General features: G+C 38.8%; 1 protein-coding gene across 1 annotated transcript in view; it reads right to left on the reverse strand.

Annotated features, from left to right (window-relative positions):
- NUS1 (NUS1 dehydrodolichyl diphosphate synthase subunit) overlaps nucleotides 1–12,051 on the reverse strand; it is a 29,904-nt gene extending 17,853 nt beyond the window's left edge. Inside the window, exon 1 of the mRNA XM_031964364.1 lies at nucleotides 11,447–12,051. Within this exon, the coding sequence (XP_031820224.1) occupies nucleotides 11,447–11,888 (442 nt within the window). The 5' untranslated portion in view covers nucleotides 11,889–12,051. The remainder of the gene's footprint in view (nucleotides 1–11,446) is intronic.
- Between the last annotated feature and the right edge of the window lie 1,244 nt (nucleotides 12,052–13,295).

The raw sequence follows: 13,295 nt of genomic DNA on the forward strand, positions 1-13,295 counted from the left end.
CCATTCACCTCGACAATGGTGAATCAGACATACTCATAGTCAAATAGTCCGATGTAGAAAAACATCAAACTTGACTGGGAAACAAGCAAGGGAGAAGGAGAGGTTAAGAGGAAGGATCAAAGGGACTTTCCTGATTCCTGAAGGAGGAATAAAGAAGTTAAGGGGCTGGAAGGTAGAGACAGGGAATCTGAGAAGGAAAGAAAAAGAATCTAAGGACAAGCCTCACATTAACTCTTAAGAAAATTGGGAAATGGCTGAACAAATTTCCCTGTATGAATATAATATTATTGCACCCTAAGAAATGAAGAGATAATTTCTGATAATCCTGAATGCTATAAATTCATATGGAGAAGTGAGAAGAATCAGAAGAATAATTTTTACAGACATAGTAAAGCAAAATAACTTTGAAAGATAAGTCTTATCAATAAAATGATCCCCAAAGAATCTATGAGAAAGCAACTACCTACATTCTAACAGAGATGTACCAGACTCTAGGTGAAAAAAGACACAAATTTTTGGGTATGTTTTATTTGAATATACTAATCTAGAAGGGTTTTTTGTTCTTTCTCTAGCTTTTTAATTGGGAGTGGGGCTATTAGCAGTAGTGATGAAAAAAAGATTATTATAAAGAGAACAGAACAAACAGGCAGGACAGTTTTGAAAGTAAAGTGCGGAATTTATTATGTACTTTAAGAAAAATGCAAACTCCATAAAATATAGATTCAGTTTCAAAACAGAATCCTTTTTTTATATTCTGCTGTGTGCTGTATGAAAATGTGGTTAAGTTTGGAATAAAAAAAATTTTTTAAAGGAAAATAAACTTCCAGATCTTGTTCCATTAGCATAACTCTAAAGAATCAAGGTTATTTCCATTTCATTAAAAGTTCTGGTATTAAAAGACCAGAGCCAAAAAAAATTTTTTTTTAAATTTTATATATATATATAAAATATACACACGCAAACTCTAGTGCCAATATATTTGTTGATGCTTAAAATATTTACATTTTTTAAGAGTACTTAAGAGGGTAGTGGAAAGAACACTGATCTAAGAATCACAAGACAATCTCTTCAGCAAACCACTTTAATCTCTCTGAGCTTATCCACTGGCTTCTCCTTCATTAATTATCAATAATGGCTTGTGCCATATTAAGTTCAGTAGGCATTTCTACCATACTAACATTTATACTTAGAGACTGATTGACTCAATCAATAAGGGATGAAACCAACTCTTCCTCCATCCAAACTTTTTTTAAAATGAAGTATTTTTTTTTCAAATTAGGCTTTTTAAAAAGAATTGTTTCTCTACCCACATATGGAGACCTCACAGGAAATTCACCACATCATTTCCTACAGATACTTTGGTGACTTTATCTTTAGAAAATCATCATTCTGCATATAGAAATCAACTCAAAAAAATCATTATCTTCTCAAATTATCTCCTTTTGACCCTTCATTTTTTAGTTTTTCATGTATTGCTTTCCCACCCCTGTGGACTGTAAGCTACTTGAGAGCAGGGGTTACACTTATGCCTTTCTTTGTTTGCCCAGGCTTGGTATAGTCTTAGTAAATGATTATTGACTCTTGACTCTGAGAAGGATAGTCAACAACAACAACAAAAAAATTCAGAGTAAATCTCAAATCTGATTAGTATTCTGTAATAACAGCTTATTAAAATGTAATCAAGCATTAAGTTGACATAATTAAGTTAAGTATATATTTAATCTCTCTTAAAATGTGTAATTACAAATTTTTATTGTGTTCTCTTTTCTTCTTCACAAACATCTCTCTCAAATGTCTGTTTGTAGATATTATGAATGGAAATGGAAAGAAGAGGATTAATGGAGAGAAGATCAATGGACATAAATAAGCTAATAAACAAAAAATAAGAAAACAAAGACTTCCATTGTTTACAGAATATTTTTAAAAGCCACAGTTCTCCGTATTATCCACAAATGATAAAAGAAAGGTTTTTAATGATATTTTATATTAAGAAAGGACTCTTTAAATATTACACTTAAAATTCCCAAATGTTTTATAGACGTTTTGAATCTCCAAACTCTGAAATATTGAAAAGTATTTGCTGGGCTTTTACAGACAAGGAAACTAAAATTCAGAAAGGTCTGCCAACTCACCGAAAGTAGTAATGATGGAACTGGAATCTGAACGAAACTAACAACAAAATTATACATTCTCTCTCTAACTCTCTCTCTCTCCAAGCAATCACAAGGGATCAATCACTAAGCAAGCAGATCATCAATATAAAAAGTAAATAATTAAGAACAGAATTAGTATTTGTGGTCACCATTAAGTATGAGTTAATTAAAAATCACAAATAAGATTACCTTGATATTGTAAATATCCAATTATCCATCAATAAAAATACCCTTCAAAGAATGCTTTAAAAAAATACACTAAAATTTTTAAAGCATCTGACTAAATTACCCAGTGACTCATCATCATCCCTCTATCTATTTAAAAATCCAATTAAAGTTCTATTTGGAAAAATATTTGGGGAAGGAAAAAGAACAACCTCCTTTGGTTATGAAATTATTTAAATTAGCAAGATTATAATCAATAATACTATCACTAAAATTGCACATAATCAAGAGATCTATTACAAAACAAATTTTATATGCCAATAAACAGTTTTATTGGGACACATGTTTCTGGGAGCCGGCTTGAATATAAAATTTCAAGTGGAATTAGCTTACTGAAGAAGAGAATATGGGAACAGACTTAAAGAAAGTATGATATTTTAGACCAAGAGTTAGAAGACAAAATTTATTTTTAAACTGAATTCTGCCATTTAATAGCTGCCAATTATTCAGCAATTCATTGAAATTTGTTTTCTCTGATTATAAGATATAGATACCTATCCCAATTACTTTACACAATTATAAAAATAAAATTAAATAATCTGACAAAGATACCTGTAAAAAGACCTGTTGCTTTTAGTAGATTAAACTAGATAATGATTCTTCTATGATTCTATAAAATATATGAAAGTTTGGGATTGTATTATTACGGTATAAAGGGAAGGGACTTAAAAAGTGTATGTGTTCTCTCTGGCTGTGACTGTGAAATTTATTTAATATATATATATGTGTGTGTACACATGCTCACATGTATACACATATACATGTTTCTATATGTGTGTATGTATGCATGTGTGCATAATACAAGCACAGCTTTAGAACCTTACTCACTACCTAAAAGTATAGTATAGTAAGCTTTTTGTAGTGGCTAGAATCTGGAAATTGAATGGATGCCCAACAATTGGAGAATGGCTGAGTAAATTGTGATATATGAATGTTATGGAATATTATTGTTCTGTAAGAAATGACCAGCAGGATGAATAAAGAAGACTTAATGAACTGATGCTAAGTGAAATGAGCAGAACCAGGAGAACATTATACACTTCAATAACAATACTATATGAGAATCAATTCTGATGGAAGTAGCTATCTTCAACAATGAGAGGATCCAAATCAATTCCAAATGATCAGTAATGAACAGAACCAGCTACACCCAGCAAAAGAACACTGGGAAATGAATGTGAACCACAACAAAGCATTTACTCTTTCTGTTACTGTTTGCTTGCATTTTTGTTTTTCTTGTCAGGTTATTTTTACCTTTTTTTTTTTTCTCTTGTGTAGCAAGACAACTGTATAAATATGTATACATATATTGTACTTAACACATACTTTAACATATGTATGGGACAACCTGCCATCTAGGGGAGGGGGTGGAGGGAAGGAGGGGAAAAGTTGAAACAGAAGTTTTTGAAGGGTCAATGCTGAAAAATTACCCATGCATATGTTTTGTCAATAAAGCTATAATTGAAAAAAATAAAAATAAAAAACAATTAAGTTGAGATTACACACAGTAAGAAAAATGGAGCACCGAGAAGGATGGATGATTTTTATAACTAATCCAACTCAAATAAACAAAATTTACTCATAGCCAGTTTATAGCACCCAAAAAGCTCAGCTACTATGATAGCTAAATATTGATGACTAGGTTCCAACAACAGTGCCCCTCTACAGACTTCTAAAACTCATTTTATAGGAAGAGACACAAAGTGACTGAAAGGTTCCTGCTATTCATGCATGAATCTGTAATATCTGATACATAGCAACCTTAGCCACTACCTCAGGATCTATCAACATTCTGATGATTCTTGCAAATAAAAATACTCCAACTTCCGTAGTAGTAAAAACTTACCTATACAAGGGAAGATAGAAAACATTGTGAATAAACAAAAGTAGAACAGCAAGTATCTTGAGGCTACATTCAACTTACGTAAATAGATTCTGAATATCAGAAGAGATACAAAATAAATTAAAATGTAATTCTTATGGGAAAGAATGGAGCTCGAGCACCATATAAGCTTTTCTGACCTTTGCCCAGATGCTTCACCCTATTTCTCTCTTCAATTCCCCCATACTATATTTTTACCTTGTATTTATTTTCTATTATTACTTATGTATATATTGCAAGTTTCTTAAAGCAAGAACTATCATTTTAAATTTGTATCTCTAGTTCTTCCTATTGTATCCCTGAATTGACCTTTCAACCTCCAATTTAATCCTATGAACTTAACTCCCACCACTCTACTAGACAAATATTCTATTCCAATCAAATTACTTTGTTTGCTCTCCTATGAACAAAGCATGTATCCTATCCACATGTTCTTGCTCAAACCCATCTCTCTACCTGAACATTCTCTTTACCTTGCAACATCCTATCCATCCTTCAAGGCTTAGCTTACCTCCTGGGAAGAAGTTATTCTTGACCACTCCAGCCCACCAGTGATCTTTCAATCTTTTAACTAGGTCAGTAATTATCTATACAATTTGTGTGGTATTAATCTTTTAACATTTGTGTGATCTCTCATGTTTTAATATGTTAATACACGAACTTGATCTTCTCCAAATTTTCTCCTCAGTTATCTCATTTGGGTATTTAATTATTATCTCTAAGCAAATGACTCCCAAATCTATCTGTTTTGAGCTCCAGGTCTGCATCTCCAAATGCCTACTACTTCAAACTGGATATCCTGTACACATTTCAAACTCATCATATGTATCCTCAAATGCAGTAATTATCTTTCCTCTAAAACTCAGTCCTATCTGTTCCATTAAGGGGTACCATTATCCTTTCAGTTGCCAAAATCTTGTTGTTTCTACCTCCACATCATTATAGTGTCCATCTCCCACCCTCTTCATTTATATGACACTGCTCTAGTTCAGACTTTCATCGCGTCGGTGCTGGTTTCCTAAGTCATATCTTTCTCTCCACTTCAATACACCCATCTGCTGATGATTTTCCTAAAGGGCAGACTAATGTCTGACTGAGGAAGGAATAATGTTATTGTCGTACTCAAATTTCGAAAGCCCTTCACAACCTGGCCTCAACCTACATTTCCCACCTGATTCCCCTTTTTTCACTTATACTTCATCTCCCCATTCCAAACACTGGAAAAGTATCATTGCAACCTTACTTCCACCCTAACACTTTGTACAAGCACCATCCTATCTATATAAAACTTCTTCTTGATCCTCCTCCAGCTGCTGAAACCCACCCTGTTAACATAAATTTACCTTGTATTTATTTTTTATTTATGTGTGTACACACACACACACACACACACGTTATATCTCCCCAAAAAGAAGCAAGCTTCTTAATGGCAGGGAATAGTTCATTTTTTCACTGTCCCCTAGCATCTAGAAAATAGAAGTTCTTAATAAATGCTTGACTGATTATTGATGAGTGCTCTCATTTTTCAAATTTTGTTATCAATATAAGAATGAATAGAAAAAGATTAAATGAAATGAATTTATACAAATTACTTGAGCAAAGCTCTTCATTTACTCAGGGTTTCATTACAAAATCTTACTAATGATCAAACATGCGGTGAAATGTTCTACTGCTTAGAATAGTTACAGAGTAAAAATAAAAAGTTTACTTCTTATAATTAGAGAAAAATCAGATTTTATTCCAGTAAAGTTAGGTAAAAAATATTCTAACTATAGTTTGAAAATGTTTCTGAAAGTCTCCATTGTTTTCTTTATAAATAATCTCACGCCTTCTGTCTCTTTTCCCCACAGTTTTTAAACATAAAAATGACAGGATACTTTAGTATCACAGGAGCAATTCAATAGCAATGGGAAGTTGTCAGAACAAGGAAGTGTTTGCAGCTCTGCCTCTGAATCTATGATTTCAATCACTTTACTAGAGAAGGTACCTTTTTCAACGAATATTAACTGAACATAAGTAATCTCAGTTATTTATTTTAAAAGAGCTTAAGGCACTTACCTAATTTCTATTTTTTTACGTAATATTCTTGAAGTATGTTAAATTTCTGTCCCTAAAAATCATAGTTTTTACTGCAATGGGTTCCATTATTTCTATAAAATGACTAATCATTAAGAATTTTTTGTTTCATCCTACTTGTTGCTGTTTATGCTAATGAAAAGAAATTACTCTAATAAACCATAAAATGTATTCTCTAAATACAAAGATAAGGAAAACACATTATCAGTCACACTAGTGACCCTCTTTGAAAATCAAACTATACTTATATCTATTAATCTGGCAGACAAATGGGTCAAAGACAGACTCAAGGATAATATAACTTTTATACATGGAAATCTCTCTATGCGGCACCTCAAAGTCAATAAGTCCAAAACCAAACTCTCCCCTAACACCGCCCTCCTTCTCCTAACTTCCCTATTTTTACCAAAGAAGGAAAATGAAATTAGCACTATGTGCTGGGTACTGTGTTGAACACTTTTCAATTATTATTTCATTTGAACTTCATAACCACTTTGGGAGGTGGGGGGGTGGGTATTGTTATCCTCATTTTACAGTAGAAGAAACTGAGGCAAAAAGAAGTGAAGTGACTTGTCTAGGGTAACACATGTTCCTCCAACCATTAGGTTACAACCATATTTTTTTGAAACACTTGATAATTCTCCCCCTCTCCTTCACTTCCTAAAGCCAATCAATTGTCCTTATATCTGTCCTCTCCTCTCTTGTTAATCAATGTCACCGACTTATTAATATTAATAACTATTGTTATATAAATATTATTAATAACTATTGTAATTATCTAATGAGTCTTCCCTTCCCACTCATTTAAATTTTGCCAAAGAAACTCCCATTAATTTGTCCCATAATTCCTCTCAAAACTTCTCAATAATTCCCCATTGCCTCATAACAAATTTAAAACTCCTCAGACCAGGTGTCTTAGACATTCCATATTTTTATCTGCATTCAATCAATGGAGTGCCTACTATGTCTAAACTGTGCTAGTCCTGGGGGAAAGAGAGAATGCTTACAAATGACAAGGTCCTGTCTCGAAAAGAACAGATGAGAGAATCAGATAAACAACAGCCCAAAATATTACAGAAACTCATGAGAGCTACATGTTCCTCCTGGGATCCCAATACCAGCATCCTTCTTCTACCCATGTTCCATGTTCTTCTGCCTCGTAATTACTCATAATTTTGCCTTCATGCTCTCTCCCACTGAAATAACAATAGCTAAGATTTATAAAACATTTACTATATTGCCAAGTATTTAACAATTATTGTCTCTTTTGTTCTTCCTGCCAACCTTAGGAGGCAGGTGCTATTATTATCCCCATTTTACAGATGAATAAAGTGAGGCAAACAGGGTGACTTACCTAGGGGCAAAGAGCTAGTATCTGGTCTTCCTGACTCCAGGCCTAGCATGTACTACCATGCCACTCAGCTGTCCTCTTTTAACATCATCATCATATCACTTTAAGGTTTTCAAAACCCTTTACAAGTTATCTTACTCTTCACAACAATTCTGTAAGATTACTATTATTCCCATTTACAAATAAGGAAACTAAGGCTGAGAGACTAAATTACTCAGGGTCACAAGTTTAGTAAATGTCGAGGTTCTAGTTTGAACTCAAATCTTCCTGACTCTAAGTCCAATACTAGGCACTCTACCAGCTTAAGCCTTCCTTGATCCCTGTAGTTAGTAATAATTCTTCACCCCCCCAAATCACACACATTACTTGGTCTGGCCTCTACAATAAGCGATTTAAAAAAAAAATTATTAATGCTTACTCTGTTTAAATCATGGTGTTTATCTTTGTGGCAAGAAAAGTAAAAAATACAAAAAGCAGAATGGACTGTTAGGGGAAGCAGTTAAGTTCTCTTTATTTCTTCACAGAGAAGTTGCATGGACCCCCATTTGAGTATGTGGTACTTCTGATCAGGAACCCAGACGGAATCTGAGTTTTTTTTTCCTACCTAATATTCTGTGATCTTTTGACTCCAAACCTAACACTTTTTAAAACAAAAAGTGTTAAAACAAAATATCACTAAACTTTATAGGATAGTTATGTTATGTAATAAATGACCATGACAAATCTAGAACATTTCAAGAAACATTTATGTTTAAAGAGATCCCATTCTAATAGAGACAAAGTATGTTTCAACTGTAGAGCAGAAAGTAAAGGCCAGTGGTCTCAAGCTGCAGCAGCAGAACACATTGTATCAAGTTAGTATTTCCACAAAACTCATTTCTTATTGGGCTGAACTACTTTAGTGTGTCTCCTCTATGCCCTAGGAAGTGCATAATGGGATGACCTCGTCACCCTGTGAACATCTCATCCGCCTTGATTCTCTGCCTCATCACTACCCTCTGCCTCTCTCATGCAAGGGAGAGGCCATGAACTCTGCTCCATGTTCATCTCACCTGGCTGCACCACTTAGAGGCTTCTTTGACTAACTTTTCTGTGACTCTCCTGCAGTGGATACCTTCTTCCCAAACCTTTTTCCCTGGCTTTTTTCAACTTCCATCTGTCCCTATTGGAGTTGAAGGATATTAAGCTCCTTGATGGCAGGAACTGTCTTTTTGTGGGGGGAGGAGAGAAGGAAGAGGATTAGGGGGATGGTATCTTCAGCATTTAGTGTAGTGCCTGGAACATGCCAAATGCTTAATAAATGTTTATTCATTAATGACTAATTTTTTATTAGTTATTAATAAAACTATTTCGAATTTTGAACTATTTTTGACAGCCCAACGTCTCTGGTGTCAAGAATGTTTTTCACCTGGGTTTTTTAGTACCTATGGCTGCAGAGAAGGCAGGAGGTGTTAAGATCCCACATTGAGGCAATTCACAGGATTATAAATATAAAGCTAGAAGGAACATTAAAGTCATGTAGCTCAGCCCTCTCAATTTATTGATAAGGAAACAGGCCCAGAGGAAGAAGGTACTTGCCAAGGTCATACAGTTGTTGGTAGTAGTATTAGAGGTGGGACTTAAACATAAGTCTGTGATTCCAGAGCCAATGTTCTTTCCATTATTATGCTGCTTTTTTTTCAAGGCTGCATCTCCACAAGGGCTACTTCTCTGAATGAAGGTTTCAGAACCAGACTGGAAACAAAGGTAGTGATAGGGAGTTGAAGGGAACAGGAGGGGCAGAGAGGAAGGGAATTAGGGGAAGAATGGAGAGATGCTTGTACCCAAGGCTCTTGGGAATAAATTGCTGCAGTTCTGCAATTGCTACTGGATGGAAGGACATTGGGGATGGAGCATTCTCTTCTTCACAGAGGAAATAGCAGAAGAGGCTGGGCCAGCCAGGTGAAACACCACTATTCTTAGGGCTCTTGGGCACATGTCTTGACTGTTATCATCAGGGTCTGCCAGGTAAGGAAGTAGCAGTTATTGATAAGTGATGGTGGCAGTGGAAGGAATGGTAGAAGCCCCTAAAATCTTCTGGAGACGGTACTGAGGATGGGCTAGAGGCAGGGCCAAGGGCCAAGAGTAAGTATGATGCCATTCTCAGGATACCCACCATGTATCCTTTTGTGTTGTGGTTATCTGAGTCTGTATTTTATCCCTGATAAATTATGAGCTGCATGACAAGAATTCCCATTTATTTGGGTCTCCTGCTGTGCCTAGCATACTGCTCTTCATAAATGTTTACTGAATTGAATTTTATTTTAATTTACTATTTATTACTCTAACTGCTCCATTCAAACTACAACACACTACCTAAGATATTGATTTGTAACTCACATGGACTATTTTAATTGCCATCTAACTGGTTTTCGTATCTTTCAAAATCCTTTCTGATTCTGTCATCAAGACCGTTCAATATCTAGTCCCTATCCCTATCCTTATAATTTACACTGAAACTAGCAGTCACCAGAGCAGGTTTAATCTTTTCAAAAAGTACCTTTTATTGTCACTTTTCCCACTCCCCCCCCAAAAATGTATATGGCTCCCTAGTAACTAAAGACTTCAAACTTCTCAATCGCTCAACCATTCAAAGTCTTGTGTTACCTGGGCCAAATTTTGTATTATAATGCGATGATAATAATACATAGCTAGCGTTTAAGTATTGCTTTAAGGGTTGCAAAGCAATTTACAAATGTTATTTCATTTTATCCTCAAAACAATTCAGGGATTCAGGTGCTATTATGTCCATTTATTAAACTGAAGTGGATGGAGGTTAAGTGAGTTGCCTAAGCTCACAGCTAGTAAATTTCTAAAGCAGATTTTTCTAACTTCAGGCGCATCCACTGTGTCACCCAGCTGCCTGATCCTACTATTTCTCTTCACCCTTCATTCAAATTGATCTTTCGGTTTCTGGGTTCTTCAGAAAGTAGGCTTGGATTGCCCATTAATACTCTCTCAGCCAAGCCAAAGCCTGCCCATCCTCTCCCTCACTTCAGTTTCTAGGACTATGAAGCATAGTCAGAGTAATAATGACTTGGCACTGTTAGTCAGCTTTCCATAGCTCAAGTCTTGTATCCACCAGACTGAAATATACAGAACAGAAACTGTGACTTAGACTTCCTTGTATTTCCCCATCTTGTACTCAACTACACTTTTAACCTGGCTTGGCTGCTTTTCCTCCTTCTCCTGACCAAACCTAGGACTTTTAGGGGGCTGTGCCTTCAGGGTACAGAGGGAAGACTAGCAAGTTTTCACTTCCACACCCGTTCACCACGGACTGTGCATAGCGCTTCACACCTGGAACACCCCAGAGCTCCCTAGCACGGAACTGAATCTGCAGTCAGCAGACCGGAGTTCCGATTACCCTTTGGGAGCAGTGTGACCCCGTCCTGACAGTCCCTTCCTCTTTCCCAACCTCGCTTTCCCCGCCTGTAAAAGAAGGCTCAATCACACGCGATCTACTACGCATGACCACTGGGAAGAGGTCACTCAGAAAACCTTCAAGAGCTACGGGATTGTGAAGGGTTCACCGCCGAGGCAGACTCCAGTCCGAACTGGGCCGTCCACGAAGGCCCAGGGGGGAAGCCCGACCACCCCGGGGCTCTGCCCACCCCCAATTCCCAAGCTGCTCTTCCGCCGCGGTTTGGGGAGAAGGTCCCCGAGCCCGAGGCCAGGGGACGCCCCGCACCTATCCCCCTCCCACCGGCCGGGCCTCACCTTGGTGGTCGTAGACGCTGATGTAGGAGATGCCCACGGCCATACACCACACCACGAGGCTTGCAATGTCCGAAAAGCTGGGCTCCTCCTCCTCGGTGACCACCAAGCCCATGTGCACCGGCAATTTCTCCAGCGACTTGCCGTCCGAGCGCCAGCGGAGCCGGGGGTGGGTGGCGGCAGAGGCCGCGCCGGGCATCCCGCGACCGTGGGCATGGTGGTGGTAATAGTGATGGTGGTGATGGTGGTGGTTCCTGCCCGCCGTCGGGGGCTTGCGAAAAGTAAAGCCGAGCGGCGCTAGGACCGCGGAGGAGGCGACGCGGCACCACCGCCGCCAGATCCAGTTCCAGGTGCCGAAGCGGACGCGGAGCCAGGACGCGAGCGTGCGGTGGAGGCAGAGCAGCGCGTGCAGCACGCGCCACACCAGCTCGTACAGACCGGTCATGCTCGCGAAACTCGGGGCCCGTCAGCCGCCGCTGCCCCGGGCCCTCCTCCCGCTCTCGCTACCTCCGCTGCGGCCGCCACACCTGCGGCGCGAGTGCCACTTATCCTCGCCGGCCGCGGGCATGAGCCATCTCCGGATGTCCCCCCCTCCCCCCCTCGCCCGAGCCCCTAGCTACTGCCAACACCTCACCTCGCCCCCGCCGCCATCTTCCCCCGCCACCTCCTCCCGCTTATTGCCCCACCTCTGCCGATACATGGAAAGCGCTGATTGGTCCGGGTCGAGCTCTGACGCGACTTCTGGGTCGGAGGGCGGAGGATGTGGCAAGAGCCCGAGGCGGAGAGAGGGCTGGCGCGCACAAACTGGCGAGCTCGGCCCCAGCTGGGAAACAGAGCAGCGCCCCCTGGGCGTTTGGAGGTCTGGGAGCAAGCGGGAGAGAGTGCTGCGGAGAGAGGAAGAGCGGAGGAAACGTGTCCCCTTTTCCCTGGCGCGCTTCTTAAATGTACCGAGTAGAACCCACCCGCTTGCATTTTGTTCTGATGTGTAACTCAAGAACTGCTTATTCTTTCGAGCCGGCCCCGTTCTGCCCTTCCAAAAGTTTGGGAGGTGACCCAGGGACTTACACTTAATTGCCAATCTGCATATTGGTTGTCTGTATTTTAATTATTCACTTTAACCTCATCATTAAAGTGGGCAGGGTGTGTGTCACAAGGTCAAAAGTCGTTGTGAACTACCAGAAGCGATGATGAAAGCGGATTATTTTACAAAGCCTAAAGCACTAAAGAGAAGCAGAGTGAAAGCTGGTCTGATATCTAGTCCAAACTTATAGAAGTGATGAAATAAAATCTAGGAAAACGCCCTCTCCCTGCCAGCAGAGAATTTAGATAAGGTACAGCCTTCTGATTCCAGATTGTGTCATCTTTCCACTGTTAGACTTTGGAAGCTTTCACCGATTTAGCCCAATGATTCCACCAGAATTTCATAAGAACCAGGTTTATTGTTTTTTCAGTTGTTCAGTTGTGTTGGACTCTTCGCGATCCTATGGACAATAGCTTCAAACCTGTTGGTGAATGACCGAGTTGTCTGCCCCACGAATGGGAAGATCAGCCCCCATGGAATGGACAGATGAGAAAGGCAACATTAGTCAGACATCAAATGTCTTCCATTGCTCCCCAGCCGTCAGTCATTGCCAGTCTCATTCTGTCTTGCCGCCCGACTTTGTTAACAAAGTCAGGAAAAGAAAATGAAACTAACAACTCTGAGCAGCTGTGCCTTAATTAAGTCAAATTCATGTTTTGGTATGTTTTACTTATATTGGATTACTTGCTCTCTGGGGTGGTGGGGAAGCGAGAGGGAGAAAAATTTGGAACACTTGGTCTTGCAAGGATGAATGTTGAAAATTATCTTTGT

This window comes from Sarcophilus harrisii, chromosome 4 (assembly GCF_902635505.1).
Source record: "Sarcophilus harrisii chromosome 4, mSarHar1.11, whole genome shotgun sequence".
Classification (NCBI taxonomy): Eukaryota; Metazoa; Chordata; class Mammalia; order Dasyuromorphia; family Dasyuridae; genus Sarcophilus; species Sarcophilus harrisii.